The sequence below is a fragment of the Lycium barbarum genome, chromosome 9 (genome assembly GCF_019175385.1).
Source record: "Lycium barbarum isolate Lr01 chromosome 9, ASM1917538v2, whole genome shotgun sequence".
NCBI lineage: Eukaryota > Viridiplantae > Streptophyta > Magnoliopsida > Solanales > Solanaceae > Lycium > Lycium barbarum.
The window spans coordinates 44,045,502-44,066,245 of record NC_083345.1 but is presented as its reverse complement, the minus strand read 5'-3'; the positions used below and the strand labels follow the sequence as shown (position 1 = coordinate 44,066,245).

The following is a 20,744-nucleotide window of genomic DNA, read 5'->3' as shown; positions in this document are numbered from 1 at the left end:
GATTTTGCCTTGGTGTCAAGTTGCTTTTAGTAGTGTTGCATGCTAGTTGTCCATTTGCGGCAAATATCGATACATTTGGTAATTTATGTTGAAAGCGGAACTTAACTGTGAAATGGACGAGAGTTAAAAAAGAAAAGAGGAAAACGTTCTGACGGTACTGACGAGAAGGAAATATACATATACAACCAGGGATGCACAATAACATTGCTTCCTTGGAATTAAATTACTAGGAGCATGTGGCATCTCCATTGCACCTCATCTATATAAAAACAATTGAATCTGGTTTGAGAATTGAACATGATGTTACTGTGGCTTCCTTATGCCTTAACTTTGTTGGAGCAATTATTCTCCAGGAAAACCATAGCTTTGTTGAAGCCGTTGTTATTCAGGATCGTTGATTTTCACGTTTCTGTTTCCTCCACTCCCATGGCATTTCAGGATTTCTGGCTGCCCACAAGCCTATTCGTTTTGCTCGAGCATCTTTCTCCCACTAAAACCATCGAGACAAATATTTAGAAAAATTGCCTTGGTTAGTCTATAGCGACATGAAAACGCAGATTACCTTTTCTAACTCTGGACGCTTGTCATACGCGGTATAGTGCCAGGCCAAGCCCTTCTTCAGCATCACTTCCTACATGAGAAGTCAACTCAGAACTAGAAGAGTCTTAATTGAATAACTGAGGGAAGAAAGTATTGTATCAGATTTCAGTACCTGTGCAAATATGCCATTACAGTATATATCCCCTACACAGCGGCCATAACGATCCTCGTCAAAAACTAAGACCCTTAAACTCTTACCCTGAACAACTTTAGTCAGTTCTTCCTTGGCCTCTTTACCATATGGCATTGCACTTTCCGGTGCATCTATTCCCCTGATTTCTTCTTCATTCGTTATTTACCAATTTGATATATATAGCATAATTATAAAAACATTTTCCAAGGAAGTGTCTGGATACCTTAATCTGATCCTATATTTTCGAGCAAGAACTTCGTCATGATTCACTGGTATCACCCTGTGACAAAAACTCATCTCAGAGAACTGAAATGAATTGGGTGAATGAAAGTCAAAACAGACAAAGCTATGCTCATGCAACTGACCTGTATCCTGAATCTATGATCTTTTTGTGCAGTTCATCTGCCTTCGGATAATTCTTCTGAGCCCGTGCTTTTGATCTTTGAACTGCCGCAGCTTGCACGTCTCTTGGGAGACACGATGACTCTCTAGGATCTGTTGCACTAACATATACAGTTACCGTATCTCCATCTGCCACAGCCTTTGCATCAACCTAGCACATAAATACTAGGAGTATTACGCTAATCGTTCAAATATGCTGATTAAGAGGCTAAGCATGTTTTGAGATATTAATAATCTTACGGGGAGAGTATGCAATTCAAACTTGAGTCCATGTGGGTGTGATGGAGGAGCACCATCAGTAGTTAGTTCTACTAGGGAGTGAGGAAGTGGAAGACCATAGAAAGCCAGTAACCCCTGAAATCAAATATTAAGTTTCTGACAATCTTGCTACACATTATAAGTTATGTTGCTCGGACTCTTTGAAAATAGTGACGAGTGCGTGTCCGCTCGTCCAAAGTAATGCATTTTGAAGGATCCGACACAGGCACGGCATCATTTTTTGAGAGTCCGAGCAACATGTTCAAACAAGAGGTGGGAAATTTAGTATAGTACAAAGTTACAACCTCAACATCTGCTTTCTGATGTCTCTTCAAGGTCTGGATAACAAGCCTTGAAGCTTCTTCAGGTGTTTTAGGGGGAGGCTTTGTTTCTCTCCATGCGTCTGAAAGTTTCTTATACCTTCATTCATCACCAAAGATGCACAAGTTAGGAAAGCAATCTTACAGATCAAACTAGATAACATAGAACAGCAGCTAATTCTGTCAGGTGAAGTAATTGGTTAATGAAATAAAGTCTTACCAGTTAGCTTGAGCCTTCTTGGATGAGACAACATGCTTAGTCAGTCCTTGAGGAACCTAATTAGGAAAACTCAACAAAGTTTACATTTTTATAACAGGATCCAACTAAAACTTAACAACCCAGATCTCCAAATCAATTTTACACCTCAATTAATTAGCAATTGTAAAGAGGACAGGAAATTCAGGTTAAAGGTACAGTAGTAGCAAAAATATATAAAAGTTACCTGGGAGGTGATTTCAAAGTTGTAGAGATCCTGTGCTAGAGCTGAAACACCGGGCGCGGAGCCATGATGGCCAAGGGAGTCAGAATCTGCTGAAGGTTTGCAGCAATGACCATACAACAATCTTATAGCGTTACCCATTCTTGGGATCTAAAGTATTCTTTTCTGTTGAGTTTTTTGAAGCAGAAAAAGAAGACAATTCAAGATTATTATGTGAAGCCAATTCGGTTTTAGATTTTAGGTTAGAAGATGATGATGGTAGGGAATCCTTTGTTAAATTGGAGCTGAGGAAAATTGATGATAATGGGTTTTCATTGGTTTAAGGATACGTGATTTCTACACTTAAATCCATAAATATCTGATGTGGCCCCTGCCTTGGGGGTCCACGTCTCAACGGTACTTTGCAATTCTCTGTCCTACGCGTATATTGTAATATTCTTTGTCTAATACAAATGGTAATTGCACAATTAAAATTACAGTGACAAAGAATTTTACATTGTTAGCGGATGTAATCAGAGTCCTCTTTTTTTTTCTTTTTTTTTTCTGCTTCTATTTTATTATTTTCAAAGGACAATTTCTCATAAAAGTTATTCTCCAAAGAACGTTTTGCAAAATTTCATGTTCCTAACATGAAGTAGGAACTTCTGAGATTATAAATTTAAGAATGCAAGCGCTTATACGATGATGACATAGTGAAAAAACCCTCTCTCTAGTTAATTAACACGCGTATGTCAAACTCAATGAGTTCAGAGGTACCATGACCAAAACAATGTTTTTTAAAGTAATATGGGAAATATGCATAAATCTAAAAAGACAAAGCAAAAAGAATGCCACTGCATGTGTTTTATAAAGTGATCAGAAAGTCATGTCCAAAACACATCCATAGCGATGGTATTAGATGATGAAAGACATCACATTTGTTCTGAATTTTGTGATTTGGAATACACTCTCTCTCTTGCCGACACATTTAACATAAGCCAAACAGCCCCTTGATTCGTGAAAAGAAAAAATAGCTCCTTTGAGTGTTGACTTACATATACACAACACAGAAGCGTGAGTAGGTCAAATTCATTGCATTGGGATCCACCGTCCCTATCATGCAGCGATAGCGCTCAAAGTCGGCCCAGTTGTTTTTGTCTAAGTTTTTATTGCAAAATTAAATGAAAATGGAAAAATTTCAGAGGCCTCCGTTCACGTTTTACTTCGTTTCACCGATCTTTCCTCACGTTTACAATATTACGGCTATCTCCTCTATTTTAATTTTTTTGTAACACCTTTTCTTTTTATATTTATTACTAATGAAAATAATAATATATATATAGACTGATTTGCCCTCCCTAAGATCTTGTTCTTTTGATTAATTATTATTTTATAAATATCTCCTCTAAAAAGTTATTTCTTAGGAATATTAAATGAAGACCATCTTCTCTTTATAAAGAGTTTATTATCTAAGAAGGTCATCTTCTCTTTTCCGTCGAATTACAATTACAATGAAGGATAAGACTTAAGAGTGACAAATTTTTCACTCACGAAGAAGAAGCCTCTCGTTTTTACTCTCTCACACTCACACCACAATAGATACTTAATACAAACTTAGCCTAACGCTAAAATAAGAACCCTAATTAATCCCAAAGGAAAGACAACAATCTTTTGACCTATCTCTCTTCTTTGGGTTATATTAAGAGTATTATTTTTCCGATATCAACTGAACACTCCCTCATTTGTCACCTAATAAACATATTAACGGACATGACTTGAATGGTTTTGGAAATATAACTCATGGCGACCCTCTTTGTTTCACTTTATATATACAAAGCTAAAACGAATTTGTTTTGGTAACTCATCTCTCCCAAAAATCTCACATTTTTATCCATCTTTGGGTGATTTTTTCTTCACCTAAGCTACATTAGAGATACTGCTGCGGCAACTGAAGCCTTCGATCCTCACAGCTGGCTTGATCCCGAATTTCACCGGAGCACAGCCTCCTCACTTCTTACTATTTTATTCATTTAATGTTTCTAAAAAAGTAACTTTTTAAAGGAGATACTAATATAATTACAATTAATTGTAAGACCATGATCTTAAGGAGGGTAAATCAGTCCAGATATATTATTTTTTATTAGTAATACATAGTATAAAATCATTACAAAAAATTTAAAATAGGAGAGGTCAATGTAATATTGCAAACGTGAGGGGAGGTCAGTGAAACGAAGCAAAATTTGAGGGAGGTCTCTGAAATTTTCCCAATGAAATAAAAATACTCCTTCCCTTTACTTTCACTTGTCACATTTCGCTTCTCGAGAGTCAATTTGATTAATCTTCACAGCTAAATTGAATTAGATTAATTCTATATTTTAAATTAAAATTTAGATGTTCGAAAACGAATAATACTATAAGTTGCAATTCTTCTAATATTAATATGATGAAAAAAATACATTTAACTTGACTCTTGTGAAGCGAAACGTGACAAATCTATCTATATATAATAGGAGAGGCAAAATGCTTTTAGGCTGCCAAGTGTAATCACTTCAAGATGCCAAGTGTCAAAACTTATATTTTAAAATAGAAATAAAAAAAAAAAAAAAAAAGCCAATTCAGAAAAGTAGGAAACGATTTCTACCCTACCGGTTGAGAAATTTAAGGCTTGATTTAAGGGGTGCATTCCTTATCTTATTTTCTGTTATAAGTGACATAATAATTAGAACAAAAAATAAAAATAACAATTGTTGTTACAAATTTTCAAAATTTTTAACTGTTGTTACATATTTTCAAAAAATTTACATGAAATTTTTAAACTTAAATTAAAATTTTGTAACTGTTATAATAAATTTTCGGAATTTTTACATGAAAATTTTAAACTTGGTAATAAATTTTGTATTCCAGAATGCACGCATCAAAGAATTTTTGGAGATAAAGTAGTTCAAGTTTTTTTTTAAGAAAATTAAAATTACCATTTCAGATATTAGCATAAGTAGATAAGTACAAGTTCAATTTGAGATGAAAGATTATATTTAAATTTTACATGCTAAAATAAAGCTGCACATTTTAGTTTTAAGAAGAAAAACAAGAAGGAAAGGATAAAATAAGAAACAAGACCAAAAAAGAAGTTACTAACCTAAACCCACCCCAAACCACTCACCCCCATCTCTGCCTAACTTCCCTATTTTTCATTTTCCCATTCCATCGTGAGATACAAATTATATAGTCATGTTGAAAGTTACACGAAGAGATAACTTTTGGAAGGTAAGTATTGTGTTGTTTACAGAGTACTTTAATTCTTCTTTATATCTTTTTCTGTTTCATTTTCAATTGAACTTTCAGTTTTGACATTTTCTCTTTCATGTATACGTCAAATTATATCACATGAAGATCAATTTGTTTGTTATTTTGGATGTAATTTTGGTGTTGCATAGACCTTTGGGTTACATATTTGAAGTTTCTCTGATTTTAATTTTCACGTTGTGTTGTGGCACAATGATAAAATAAGTATTTTAGTGATGGATAATGTTTGTTTCTCTTAGTTTCTGAAAGATGGAGAAGAGAAAAGCAACGTCGAAAGACGATAATTTGACGGTCAAGGAGGACAAAAAGGCCAAGAAAGATCCTAATAAGCCTAAGAGGCCTCCCAAGTTCAGTGGCATATGACAAATGATCATGCATGCTATTGCAGCGAGGAATTAATTTCAGGAAGACATTTAAAAAGGAGAATCCTAATGTGAAGGATGTTTCAGATGTAAGCTTTTGATTGTTCATATTAGCAGGGAATAGCAAATTTATTCACTTACGTTGCCACCATAATTTATATTTTCTTTGAGTGTTTGTTTGTGTGGTAGGTACCGTTGAAGCAATTACATTATACCAAAAACAAATATATATATATATATACCAAAAGCAAAAAAAAAAAAAAAGAAGCACATTAGGTACTTGGATTGAAAGCTGTTTGTCATATAAATTATTTACATATCCAGATAAAACTATTTTTGTTGATAAATCATAATTCCGCCGAATTTAAGAAAATAATTTTCAAAAGTAAACAGCATAATTTAATACGGTTTCCACTTAAAAATATAAGAATCATATGTATGGATTCAGTTTGAATTGAGATAACATTTTATCTCAAAAGACAAGACTCATTAGTTGAAATGGAGACTCATTAAGTTTAACCAAATATCACATATAAAAATTGAAAATGTGGTTTTTGGAAAAATGAACGACACTTATAGCACTTTTGTAAATTTCTTTTGTTTACTTCTTTTGCCTTGAAGATAAGTAATTTTTAAATTATTATCATTATCTTTTGTGTTTCTTTGTCAATATCTACATTCTAGACATCTTTTTTTTTTTACTTTCTCATTAGCATATATCGGTTCGTGTTTCTCATAAATATTTTGTTTCATGTGAAATCTTTGCATATTAACAAGATATTTTATTGCAGATATCAAACATGTTGATGTCCTGAGATTCGAAAAACATACAGGAAAAGAAAGGGACTACTTCAAGCTCATGTATGTAAATAAAGTAAAACACGAAGTTGACACTGTAAGTCAGAAATAAGTGAAAGACTGTAATCGATTTACGTAATTCATTGGAGTATTACTTTTTCAAAAAACCTACAAAACAAATTACATTTACGTGAATTGTTTTGGAGATGATGATAATTTTTTATGTTATTCAAAAACTATTAACTAGCCATGTAATTCGTTTCTTTCATTTCATAAACTTTTTGTTTTTTTGTAAAAGATTGGGTAGAGAAATAAAGTTATAGCTCTAATTATACTATTAAATTACACTATAAATAATAGAGTTCAACACAGTAAAGCAAATGGGTTGTGGTAGAATTTCAAACTCGAACACATAAAATTTAGTTATTGAATTTGCCGCTACTAAATGGTAACTAAAGTAATAAATAAAAATAAAGAATATAAATTTATCGGGTGATTAATTGATGACTATATGATCGCTCCCTTTAATTTCATTTCATTGAAAAACTGGTAATATTGTTAAAATAATATGATCTCTAACATGCTCAAATTAATAAATTAGGCTACAATTTAACATGATTAATAATATCCAATATTATTCGTGTGTTGCATTTGTGTTAACATCTGTTGAAAAGACAATGAAGACAAATATTTATTTCATTTTTAAAGAAAAGAGAATCAATCCAAGACGGCAAGATCGTACGGAAATTGATCTTGGATGTGATGCAACTGTGGTAGGTTCTAGAACGCCATAACTCATACAATGCATATTCTACAAAATAAAATGACACGGTATATTTCAATCTACCATACGCAATGCATTACAAGGCATTCGTTGTAGTGTATTCATATTCGTCTGAAGAATAAAAGTTGACGATAATGGTTTAATAGAACATTAGAAGATCATTGGGCCTAAATATTAGATACTCACATATGATTAATATAGCAATGGTTATTTCTTTCTCTAGAAAAAAAAAAATACTGAACGAAAATGAAGTATAAACAGATAGAAATTAAATATATATCGTGTATAAATAAAGAAGTAAATAAATGATAAAATAGGCAGCTATATACGACATTATTTTAGCTATTGGTGAATATGCCTATGAAACATAACTTGATAAGTTCAGTGCTTTTCAAACCTTAACTAAATGTTATATTGCAGCGCAACGCGCCGCGCGGGTTCTAATCCTAATCTATATCTATATTATAATAAAAGAAGGGTAGTGTAGCTTAATATTAAGCCAAGTGACATAATATGAACAAACCACTTGATAACAAATTCTATTTGTATCAATTTAAAAAATAAATTAATACATTATTAAATGAACTCACCTAATTTAGTGTACTTGATTGAAAAAATATAATTACTTAATATCTATATCTATCTATATATAATAGAAGAGGCAAAAACATGATAGGATGACAAGTGTCATCATCAGAAATTTTCTATTTTAAAAAGGAAAAATAAAAAGAAAAGCCCACGTTTGAATATTTTTTAAACAAATAGTCAGTACATAAGTAAATTTACAAAAAAAAAAAAAAAAAAAAAAAAAAAAAAACTGCCATGGATAACTTCCCTACTTTATCCCACTTATCATTTCAGTTTCACAAAGTAAATATAACGGTTGGACAGAGGAGTGGGTGGTTCTTTATCCGCAATTTCAAATGATTTCATCTCCTCCAATTTTAGACCATTATTTTAGGTCTTTCTTTAGTTGCTCTCAATATGAGTTTCAAACGAGACAACAAAGGTTTGGGGAAGTGTTTTATATTCTTTTTCCTTTTTATTATTTGATTGGTTCATTATTATGTCTCTTAGCCGAATTAATATAACTACAAGAGATCTCACCGATGTATGAAGAAGTATGACGTTTATGTTTGTAGACTCACACATTTATTTTTGATATTTTGTATTATTATGATTTAAAAAAAAAAATATAAGATAATAACAGATCAAAGTGCCATGGGGCTTATTGTAATTAGATTTTTTGGCGATGCAAGAAAAAATAAAGTTATTCAGTTTTGAGAGATGTTGACTGGATTATCCAGAGGAAAGAAGATCGAGAAAGAGGTAATTCAATAGTTTATATTTTAATATAATTTTTTTTAAATTTACTATTACTGACATATTTAAAGTATTTTCTTCATAGCCGTCTATATAATTTTCTTCTTACTACTTCCTTGAGTTAGTACATGAATTCTCATAGGTCATTCTCTACTCAATTATGTTGCATGTGTTTTTTTTTTTTTTAGAGTATTTTTTCTTTAGTTGTAAAACTAACAACACTTTTACCTTACTTTTTTAAATTAATCAGAAAAAAAACTAACCCCCCCTAAACCCCACGTCCAACTCCACTTCCCAATTCTCTCACTGCACTTGACACATCAATATATACATTTTCACCAAAATCGAACGAGAATGAAGGTGAGGATAAAGAGAGATTCTGAGTAAAATACTTCTAGAAAGGAAAATTTAAACCAAAAGGTAAATTTTATTTTTTGCCTCTTGCGTTTAGATTTCATTTTTCATTTATTGATGGGTGTTTATCTCATGGATTGAATTACTTTATCAGTCTTTATGTGATAAAAAAAAGGTTTCACAGTATATTCATAAATAGGCCAAAGAATTTAATGATGTAATATTATAGAAGATTTGGAATCTAATGGAGATGCCAAAATATTTCCCCCTCATGTGTTGTTTGTGTCCAAAATACTCAAGGTGTAGAAAGAATCTAACTTTTTTGGTCGCATAACTTTTCTTTAATTTTTGTCATTGAGCTTAGATTTTTGCCGGTGTTTTCAAATTAAAAAGTAATGAAAAATTATGTGACATGATTACCCAATTTAATTTAATGGAATTCTTCATTCATTTTTTTTTATTTTATGACCAAGAAGCCTACAAGGTGCCTGTGCACAAATCGGTTCAATTCGAATTTTCGAACCGATTCGAAACAATTCGGGTAATTCAATTTTGATAATACAATTCGATTTCGATTTACAAATGCAATTGTAAAATATTACGGTTTAACGGTTCGGATACGGTTGACTTCAATTATCAACCGAATTGACTCGAACAAACCGAATTTATCCCCGACCCCGCGCATAGCGGGAGCTTAGTGCACCGGGCTGCCCTTTACTCTAATAGTCTAAACTGTATATACGCTTAATACTTAATAGTGAAGTAATATTTATTTAACTTCAGAAGTGGTGGAAATGAATGTCTACATGCACACCTTGCACTGGATATTCATGGCCTTCTTGTTGGCCTCAAGCTGACTTTCTTTTTGGTCTTTCATCTTTTCAGCGTTCTTCTCACGAGCCATCTTTTCCTTTTGGCCATTGCCTCCACCCATGGCTTTGTTTGTTCTTTGATCTTAGCCTGTACAAATTAGACTTTTTTTTTTTTTTTTTTTTTTTTAGGATGCAAATTGAGTTATTATGCTTGTCTGCTTGCAAGTTGCAAGATGCTGGATTGTTAATTTGGTATATGTAATGTGGTGTTGGCGGATTTGTATGCTTGCACAAGTTGTCAAGCTCTTGTTTTGCTATTTATATGCTATTATGCTTGCAAGTTTATGGGGTTTTCTTGGTTAATGTCTTGGTTATAAGGCTGCAAATTTAGGGTCTCATTATTTTTTGTTATGTTTACTCTAAAACTGAAATGAAAATAGTTACTTGTTTAAATTTCGAATAAACCGAACAAATCGATTTGTGTAACCGAACCGAAATAATAAAAAACGAATCGAATTGAACCTAGAATGGATCGAGTTTGGTTGAGAATTTTAGAAAGTCGAAATTCAAAATTTCGACTCGATGATGGCCAAAACCGAATCGAACAGATTCGTGCACAGGCCTACTACAAGGTCTGTCCTCTACTAATCATAACCCTAGGTGATAATTCCTCTCTATATCATTGTTCTGCACCAAAGACTGCTTTAAACTTAGATTTTTACATAACTTGTTTGGTATTGAAATTGCTTGGTTCCTTTGCTATGCTAGTTGACATTCATGTTTTGAGCCTGTTGTTTATTAGTTTTAAAATTATGGTTAGCTTTAGTTGTTTATCCAACCTTGCTAGAACATGAGTTTGGGGATGTGGGATTACTGGGAAAACTTGAAGTTCCCTGTGTGATCTAAGTTGGTATTGGAGGATATATATGTGTTGAATATATGGTATATATGTGTTGAATATATGGTGTATATTGAGCTGTATAGAGGGTATGCCTTTCATGGGTTTTGCTCTCTATCTTTAGTATATCCATGGTATACTACGTATACTACGGTTTGACAAATAGAAAAATTTGAGAAGAGAATTGGGTGGTATATTAGTTGTATATTGTGCATATCCCAGCTTGGGCACTTAGAAAGCTTGAGGGAGGAGATAAGGATTTGGTCCTTTTATTTGGGCCTGACACTTCTGTTACTATACTCTGCCTGTCATTACTGCTGCTTTGGGCCTATATTCCTTTTGGACCATTTTTGATCATTTATCGTTACCTGCATTATTAAGATGGCCAGTTCAAATAAATTGTAATTTATTTTTGCTTGTGTAATAGTTATTATAATTTCCATTTTTATACTTAGTCTAATTCATGAATACATACAATATACTAATGTCGTGCACACCCGTTTGTATCTTTGACTACCCAAAACCCGTCGGGGCCCACTAACGCATCTAGATCGAGTCAACCCAACATTGGAGCAAAATGGAGCATATGTCGGAATTGAAACAAGGCTGATTGCATAAATGCTTTTTCCTTTTAGGCTTGGTCGGCCCAAATTCTCTACCTCATTTAAATTATGTACTTTAAATTGATTATTTGCCTAATTATTGTGCCAATTGAAACCCTTATGAGATTGCCATGTTTTTAAAGTTGCCATAAATGAATTTGCCGCAAAAGATAAGACTAAATTTGAGGCACTAGTACAAATTGGGACTGATTTGATTAAAGGACTAAAACTGTAGACTTTTAGGAAATTTGGGACTGATTTGAACATTTGCAAAAACTACGGACTTGGACATGTGGACTGATTTGGACAAAACTTATGAAGACTAATTATGATTATTTAGACTTAGGCTAAAAAATAAAAATTGACTAAAACTTAGAAAAAGATAAAAATAAAATGGACTATATATGTAGAATATTATGGACTATAATAGTATACCTAACTTATTTTCTTAAAAACTATTTTCCTATATTCTAAATATTTTTTAAAAACTATTTTTGGGTGGACTTACGTAGGGTCCTACTTAGGCTAAGAGCCTTCGGGTATTAGCCTAAGTGTTCTAGTCCGACACCCTAAACGCTCACTTTTGGGCAAAATTTTACCACGTTTGATTCTTGAAACGTGGTATATTTTGCATAAATGAGTAATATCTATTTGCGGAAATATGAGAAATAACTATTTTTATTGCAACCAAGTTATATTTACACAGACATACTATTAGAACCCATAGGTCAACCGTATTTTACGGATCCTTAATGCCGGGGTGCCTAACACCTTCCCCGGGGGATCACTAGAACCCTTACCCATACTTTGGTTAGATTAGGATTCTTTTAAACTTAACTACTTTAAATGAACCCTTTTTGAACTAGTTTTCTTAATTTCCTAAAAATTAGGTGGCGACTCTAAAATAAGTCCATTTAGAGCACCATCCATGTAGAAGTATATTTTTTCCTTTTTTCTGGTACGATTGACAACCGTACTTTCTCGGGACACTTTCTTTTTAAATGAGGCAAATGCAAATATAAATAGAAAAAAATAGAACCGCTACAGATGGCGACTCTGCTGGAGACAATTTAAGGTTCTAACCATAAGGGTTCCAATAATTTGTGTGTTTGTATGATATAAATTGCCTAAGTGATATAAACTGTTTATGTGTTTAAATTTTCGCAAAATATAACTGTCATTCATGCATGCATACTCCGCCACTCCTGACATTTATTTTACATTTTTCTAAGGGTGACGACGCGGGATGAGCTGCAGTCATACCTTCACTAAAAAACCTTTTGATATATTCTTTGGTGGTCTCTAAGTTCAAGTGGACATGCGGTCATCCCACAGCCTTAGAGAGCCCACCCCAGCTTGTCCGCTTGGGTAACCTGTGTTATTTGCTTGAAAAACAACTCTAGAATAATTAGCGTAGAGTGAAACAAACTTCTTACTGATATAGCACATGCTGACCATAGACCGGTTTGGATATTTCAGACCTACCTGAATCGGACAGGAAAGACACCTTACTGTGTTCAGATGGTGTAAAAATTGGAAGACACCGCATCCCACTATTTGCTGTCTGGAAGCATTATTGTGCCATATGTGTTACACCTCGAAAATTTTTCCATTGATGCACAGTGAATAGACTAACGAAGAGTACGAGTATACGGTTTTTCAATAAGTAAGGAACGATATTTGATGACCCTAATTAAGATTTCAAAGACGTTCGAGGTAGGGGAAGGAAGTTTGCCAAGAGAAGGCAAGGCATACGATAGGTATTGAAAAGAAAGTACGAGTAACGAGTTAATGATGATTTAATGATGTTTTGGAGAAGAGTTATAACATCCCTTAGATTGTTAATGAGGTGATAAACAAGTGTCAAGAAGGTTCCATAAGGATTGGAGATCAAACCAAGTGACAAGAACAAGATTAGTGAAAAGATGAGTTATACGGTCGATTATACGGTCCGTATAATGGACCGTAGGATTGTCACAGTGAAGTCCCTCACTGGTGAGATTATACGGTCACTTATACGGACCGTATAAAATTATACGTCCCGTATAATGTGCCGTATAATGGTCACAGAGGCGAGATGTGGAAGAGGTAATTTCACGGTCACTTATACAGACCGTATAAAATTATACGACCCGTATAAAGTACCGTATAATGGACGCAAAATTGAGTGATTAAAGGGGAGATTTCACGGTCACTTATACGGACCGTATAAGTGTCCGTATAATTTTCCCGACAGATCAGATTTCACGTTATTAAAAAGGGACCAAGTCATTATTTCATTTCATTTTTCATCCAACACTTCAAGAACTTTATAGAAACCCTCTCCACTCTTCATCTACAAGAACACAAGAGAAATTTATGATCAACTTCATCAAACTAAGAAAACCAAGTGTAAGAAACTCATTAAAGATCATCCAAGTCAAGAAATCTCATTGGAGATGAACTAGAGTTTTGACTCAAGTGAAGTATTTCCATCCAAAGCTTATTCCTACAACATCTAAGGTAAGTTTTATGATCTTTCCATGTTATTTAAGGTATTTAGAAGTTGAAACACTTGGATTGTAGAAGGAGATAGAAAATGGGTCATGAATGTGGGAATAGTGTCATTTTTGAGTAATGGCTTGGGTTGAGTAATGATTCTTAATATGTTATGATTATAATCATGTTATAAATGACATTAAGAACATGGGATAGACATTGTATATGAGTGGATATAATAGTGTGCTATGACTATGAATATGGATGAATTGGAAGTGAATTGAGGAGTAAGGATAATGTATGTGAATAAAGGGTATTGTTATGATATTGTAAATGTTATGATTGATGTTTGGGAGTTGATGCATGATATGGAAGAAGTCGTATAAATAAAGGAAATGCTGTCCAATTCTCTCTAAGCTTTAGTCATGTATGTTAAGTTATCGACTTTCTAATGATAGTATAACTCTAATGAAGGTAGAAACGTGAGCATTGAAGGAGAACATGCAAGTGATAGAATAGTTGAACGGAAAGGTATGTAAGGCTAACCCTTCTTTCATAAGGCATGATTCTTTGGCCAAATATCTATTCTTCTATGAGCCTATGATGTCCTCCAAATGATTCTATCTTCAAAAGCTACCAAGCTTATGATTCTCGATATGTTATGATTGTACTAAATTCCCATATGACGAGTAATCCTATAGGGATAGATGTAATGAACGACGATAATAGTGATAACGATAATGATGACGACGATAATGGTGATGATAATAATGATGGCGATGATAATAGTAATGATGCTAAAGATGCTTATAAGCTTTTATGTATATGTGTCTATGTATGACTATTATGGAACCCCGAGCTTTATGGCCGGGTAGAATATATATATATTTATGTAACGCACGCGCACCTCAGCAGTTGGGTACGGATAACCGTGAAGCCTTGGTAGGGCCAGGTATATGTAACCCTGAAGCCTTGGTTGGCCAGGTATGTATGATAACCGAGCCTAGCCATGGTCGGGTACATGAAATACTGAACCTTCGTGGTCAGGTATGCTATGTATATGATGTGGATATGTATATGATTTAGATATGAGTATGAATACGAATATGATACGAATACGAATAAGAATATGTATATGAATACGACTATGGATACGAAATGTAAGTGAGTACGGATATGAGTACGAATACGAATACGGATGTATGAACACAATCTCGCATTAGAAATGGAAAGTCCCCATGAGAAGCAAGTAAGTGCTTATGACGATGATACTACTATCTCTCATCCTATGCTATTTCTATGTTGTCTATTATGCTTTCATAATGATATTGATCATGCTTTACATACTCAGTACATTGTTTGTGGACGCTGCGTCATGCCCGCAGGTGGACAGGGAGACAGACTTGATCCATAACTTTATTACTCAGGGACTACATAGCGGAGCTCCATTTCATTCGGAGCTGCAGCTTTTGGTATTGATTCTTTTGTGTACATATTTATGGGTATAGCGGGGTCCCGTCCCGCCTATATGATATGACATACTCTCCTTAGAGGCTGGTAGACATGTGTATATAGTTAGATGTGTTTGGCCTTGTCGGCCTATATTTTGGATATCATTTTGTTAGCCTCGTCGGCTTATGTACATTGCTATGGGCATAATTAATAATGATGATATAAATGTATTGTTGTCCAATGGGATTAGTATGGTTGATGGATAGAAAATATGAATTAGCTATGTGGATCACCTAGAGATAAATGTGAAAGTATGATAAGAGGTGCCGGGTGGGTTAGCATCGGGTGCCCGTCGCGGCCCTCCGGTTGGGTCGTGACAATATGTGAAATAAATTGATGTTCCTGGGGATGGGGAACTAACAGTGTTTTGTCTTGCATGTCTCCAGATATGCAGTTTGATATGATTGTGGGTCCACCACCAGGTTTAGTGATGTGGTGGGAAGGTTTGACTAATGATCAGAGGAAAGGGATAAAGGGTTGTATAGGGCATCTACCTTCATTGATGGATATGACTGGGGATTCGGGTCTACTAGAGATTATCACTAGTTATTGGGACAACGACAGAATGGTGTTTAGATTTGGAGAGATAGAGATGACTCCCACTTTAGAAGAGATTAGAGATGTCTTGGAAAGCGTAAGAAGCGCTAACAGATCCAAAAAGAAATTAGCTCAAAATATCCTTATCCCTGACAAACCTACCCCAAAAGAAATCAAAGACATGTTTGCTGTTAACAAAGACGATTGGGCACAGGGACCCACTATAGCATTTAGAAAGTTATATGGGAGGTATTCATCCAAACAGGGGGTATGAAAATCACATCCTTGAGTTTTACTTATTCCAATCCTGGGAAGCTAACTAAACACTAGCCTTTATCACCTGTCTACTGGGAACAATGGTATTTCCACTAAATGCCTCCCTAACTATTGACACCAAACTTGTCTTTGTTGCCCATGCTGTTCTTAGGGGAGTTACAATGAATGCCGCAACCATTGTTACTATTTCCAGGGTTGCGACCTTTTAGTCCAATGGTGGATACTTAAGCATTTAGATAGGAGCGGTTTATCTACCCGCCGAGATCCGACCCTGAGAGAGGATGACTTGGGAGTCGCTGCTAGGCCTTGTGGGGTTCAAGATAAAAGAGAATGGGCTCACATCTTTTCCAGACTAAGAGAAGAACATATCAGGTGGAGGGTACTTGATTTTCATTCTAAGACTGTTTGTGTTAAAAGCCGTAGGCGTCCATATCTACCGCTTATGGGCATCAGGGGGATCATACCCTACGCGCTACGGAGTGTACTTAAACAGTTTGGTATGAGACAGGTTATTCCGAATATGGGTAATATGGGAGAGTTCGTACGAGATTATGAAGAAGGTCGCATCGAGGGTATAAAAGATGCTCAGAAAGATTGGAAGAATGTGAAAAGGAAGATAAGATTGATGAAGATCCAAATGATCTAAGTCATGAAGAAAACTACTATGAGTGGCTTAGGGCTGAGATAGCTGGTACTAGCACTCCGGGACCGTATCTGTACAAATTTCCCGAGAATAGGGAAGCCGTGAATGCAATTCAAGTTAGAAGAATGAAACAACGAATAGAAGGAAGAGAAATGGATCATCAAGCAAAGATAGAATATGATCAAGAGATAATTAAGAGTTTGACAGACGAGGCAGATGCTTCATTAAAGAGCTTGGAATGGCTTGACACTTTTGTTAAGGAAGCCATAGATACGAGGGCGTCATTGACTGACGATCAGAGGGGTCAGTGGATTGGGACAACATTGATGCGAGACCATGTAGCCATTCAGTCCGCCCTTCGAAGGGCGAAGAAGACACGAGATGATAGGGAGCAGATTTCCGTCCGTGGAATGGACTTTTTCTGATTATTGCATTTACTTTAAAAAAAACAGCTCTGTAATCCCCCTTGGGAAAATATTATTAATGAAAAGCACTAGGATTTTATTTTTGGGAACAATACATTTGTTTTACATATGGTGCAATTTTGCTTCATACGCTAGTAGCCTTGGAGCAACGAGGTATAGGAAAGCAAATTATATATTACCTAAATGCTTATTTGATATAACTGCTTTGTGTGAAAATCATATATATTGTTGAAACTCTTGATTGGTCCACATTCCGGTCACTACCCAAAAGAAAAACCAAAGAAAATAAACCCTAAAACAAATATATCTCCACTTTTAAAAAGTTGATTTGCTAATAGGAAATAGAGACTCTAGAGAGCATGAGTGCAACTTCACCTTACGTCAACCTAGTCAATGACGACGAGAACACGGAAGCAACAAGTGAGAAAAACCGACAATAGGACAATAGAATGGCCTTAGCCACTGCTAAAATGAAAGAGGTTGTACAAACCACTAAGTCAGCCAATGAAAAAATGAAAGAAGCAGAAACTCTCCTGGCTTATATTGAGGAACTAACATTGCAATACCCTGCCAATCGAGTAAAACAGGGAAACACACCTGAAGCTCCACTTGGGAGTTATGTCCCACTTGGTCAACAAGAAGGGCTTGACCCCATACCATATGGAGATGATGAATTACTTATCCCCAATCTGAAAGTCTATGGAGACCCGTGTGAATCTTAGCTCGAAGAGCCTCCTGTTTTGTGCACAATTGTTCTTAAAGGCACAAGATCGTACAATTGGGGTACACTAATAGAGTTGTCTAAACAAGAACTCTTGGAGAATTTGGGGAGCTTTGGAGTGTATACACAAAGCCCAAATCTGTTTCCACCATGCGCTCCTTCTATGATCTACAGAAAGTGTCTCTACCACCGAAGTCAGTCAGGTCATACAGCTAATGAGTGCGGAGCATTGGAAAGGAAGCTTATCCAATGGATTAACCAAGGGAGCATTAGCCAACTGTGGGGACCCCACTCTCTTGACTCATGACCAAGGAAGAAACTGTCCAGAAAGGATATCAAAGGTTAGGTTCTAGAGAAGCGACTTTTCCAAATTCGAAGAGTCATACGCTAGGATTCACTCCGTACAATGTAGTGTGAAGAAGGTAAGAGCAGTGCCGCAAGCCTATCAGGGTTGCCCAGGATCTCCAAGAGAAAGGGTTTGCGTGTATCACCATGGCCGCCTGGCCACGACAATGAAGAATGTGTGGATTTCAAGCTTGAACTGGAACGCCTCATAAATGAAGGCCATGTTTGGATTATCGCGGGAGGACAAGGATAGAAGATGGAGATGAAGAATACAATGAAGACCTGCTTAGTATGGTTGGGTAGAAAAACATAAGTATCCCTTTACTGCTTTCAATAAGATAGAGTATCCCTTTCCCTTTTTGTGTAAAAGAATCGACGCCGACTTGATGTCCCGTTGGGGATACGTGGGAACTAAGGCTTGGTCAGGGTAGAAAAAATAAGTTTCGAGTAGCATAGGAAAACATCTTTTCTGTGTATGCCTGAACTACGGATGGACCTGATTTCCCTTTGATGGGATATATAGGCTATCTATTTAAGACTAGACCTTTTTATAATAAAAATCTAAATCCCCCTTAGTATAGGATGGGTAGAAGCAAATCAACCATACAAACCACTTACTAAAAAATCAATATTCCTAAAAAACAAAAAGACCAAAATACCCTTGGAATGCGAATCAGTCAAGAGTTGAAATAAAATGTATGATTCTATGTGCTATAAACTGCAAACAATGTGATATTTTGTGTTCCATGCTTAAATGTAACGCTAACTTGGGAGCTTTTGAGTTGGTTTCTCTTATAGACAGGGGTTGATTCGCTGGCACCAGTTACTCGATCAAAAGCTGTCGCAGCGTCCTTAAACCCTCAAGAAGAAAACATGCCTAATACTCCGCCACCGAACAGGACTGCTTTAGGCGAGGGTACCCCAACAACTGACGTAGCTGGAATGCTTGTGGAAGAGGTTGTTAGCCTGCTAATGAGACAATTAGCTGAAGTTAGAGAAGAAGCGGACCGCTTAAGGGCCGAAAAGGAAAATGCTACTAATGCTGAGGCTAGGAGACCTCCACCCAGTTTTCCAAATCTGGATTTACCAATTCCTGACCATTTACCACAAACCTAGACTGGGGCTACTTTTCAAACTCCACTACGCCGAAATACCATCCATGTGGGGGATTCCTACCACCAAATCCCAGCTTTTCAAACGCCCGCTCACGTTGCAAACACAAATGCTTATCATGCCCCTCGGGCAACAGGAGTTCCTGTGATTCATCCCGTACAACCAAATGTCACTTTTCAATACCATGTCACCTATATTGACTCTTCGCCAGAACTAGAGAACATGGAAATGTTCTTTGAAGCAAGAATAGACAAGATCGAAAAGGAAATGGGGAAGAAAATTGCTGAACTGGAACATGGCTCTGAAACTAAAGAGGAGTTAAGATACTCTGATTTGTGCATACATCCAGACCTGGGTCTGCCTGAAGGCTTTAAAATTCCAAAATTTGATCAATGGGTCGGGCAATCCTAGAGCCCACTTGAGGGCTTACTGTGACTAGTTGGTTGGAAATGGCGGAAAAGGTTGTTTAGTCGAAGTCTGTCAGGAACAACTATAGAATGGTTTATCTCTCAAGACATTAGCCGATGGAAAACATGGGAAGAAATGGAAAGTTCATTCACGGAAATATTCCGCTTCAATGTGGAAAATGTGCCTGATCACTTCTCATTGGAGAAAATTCACCCGAAATTGACTGAAACCTATTGATAATATGCTAGTTGCAGGAGAGAAGAAGCGGCACGTGTGCAACCACCTATGACTGAAGCTGAGTTGGTAGCCGCATTCTTATGGTATCAAAAAGCTGATTGCTTTGACAAAATGATAACTATGAAAGGGAGTTCCTTTGCAGATTTAGACGTCGTTGGGGAAGATATCGAAGATGGCCTCAAGACCGGCAGGATTGTTAGTGTACTAAATAGAGCAGGTGCATCTGGCTCTACAGGTGGCAAAAATAAAAGAGAAGATATAGCCTATGTTTCTAGAACTACTAGCCTGAAAAGCCGAGAAAAAGAGATGACCCATAAAAACCCATATAACTATCAATCACCTCCACCAACCAACTATATAACCACTTCAACCCAATATAGCCTAATGTCTGTGTGCTACGCACAACCTGGCTACCAAGCTCCACAACCAAATTATCAAATACCAGCACCAAACAATCGAGCTTCACGACCAAATTATCGAATGCCAATAACAAGCCCCACAAAACCAGACTTTCCAAAATCAGCCTCCTCTGGCAAACTATGAGGCACCCCAAAAGAAACCTATGAGAGCATTCACTCCTTTTCCAGAATCAAGGACAAGATTATTTTCCAAGCTAAGAGATGCCGGGCGAATGAGCATTGTTCCACCGAAACCTGCCAATCCCATGGATCGATGGTACAT

At 35.8% G+C, this 20,744-nt stretch overlaps 1 protein-coding gene and 1 long non-coding RNA gene across 2 annotated transcripts; one reads left to right on the top strand and one right to left on the bottom strand.

Moving 5' to 3' along the window:
• Positions 1–123: 123 nt before the first annotated feature.
• LOC132611473 (staphylococcal-like nuclease CAN2) lies at positions 124–2,474 on the bottom strand. The gene is made up of 9 exons (XM_060325896.1): positions 2,157–2,474; positions 1,934–1,989; positions 1,699–1,813; positions 1,376–1,489; positions 1,099–1,286; positions 957–1,013; positions 713–872; positions 563–631; positions 124–490 (listed from the first exon to the last, which is right to left on the bottom strand). Exons 1-9 carry the CDS (start codon positions 2,292–2,294, stop codon positions 386–388), a joined length of 1,002 nt encoding a protein of 333 aa, XP_060181879.1. The 5' UTR covers positions 2,295–2,474; the 3' UTR covers positions 124–385.
• Positions 2,475–5,229: 2,755 nt separating this feature from the next.
• Positions 5,230–6,808, top strand: LOC132610831 (uncharacterized). The gene is made up of 3 exons (XR_009571322.1): positions 5,230–5,396; positions 5,675–5,886; positions 6,589–6,808. It is a non-coding gene; the product is annotated as an uncharacterized LOC132610831 (long non-coding RNA).
• The last annotated feature ends 13,936 nt before the right edge of the window (positions 6,809–20,744 follow it).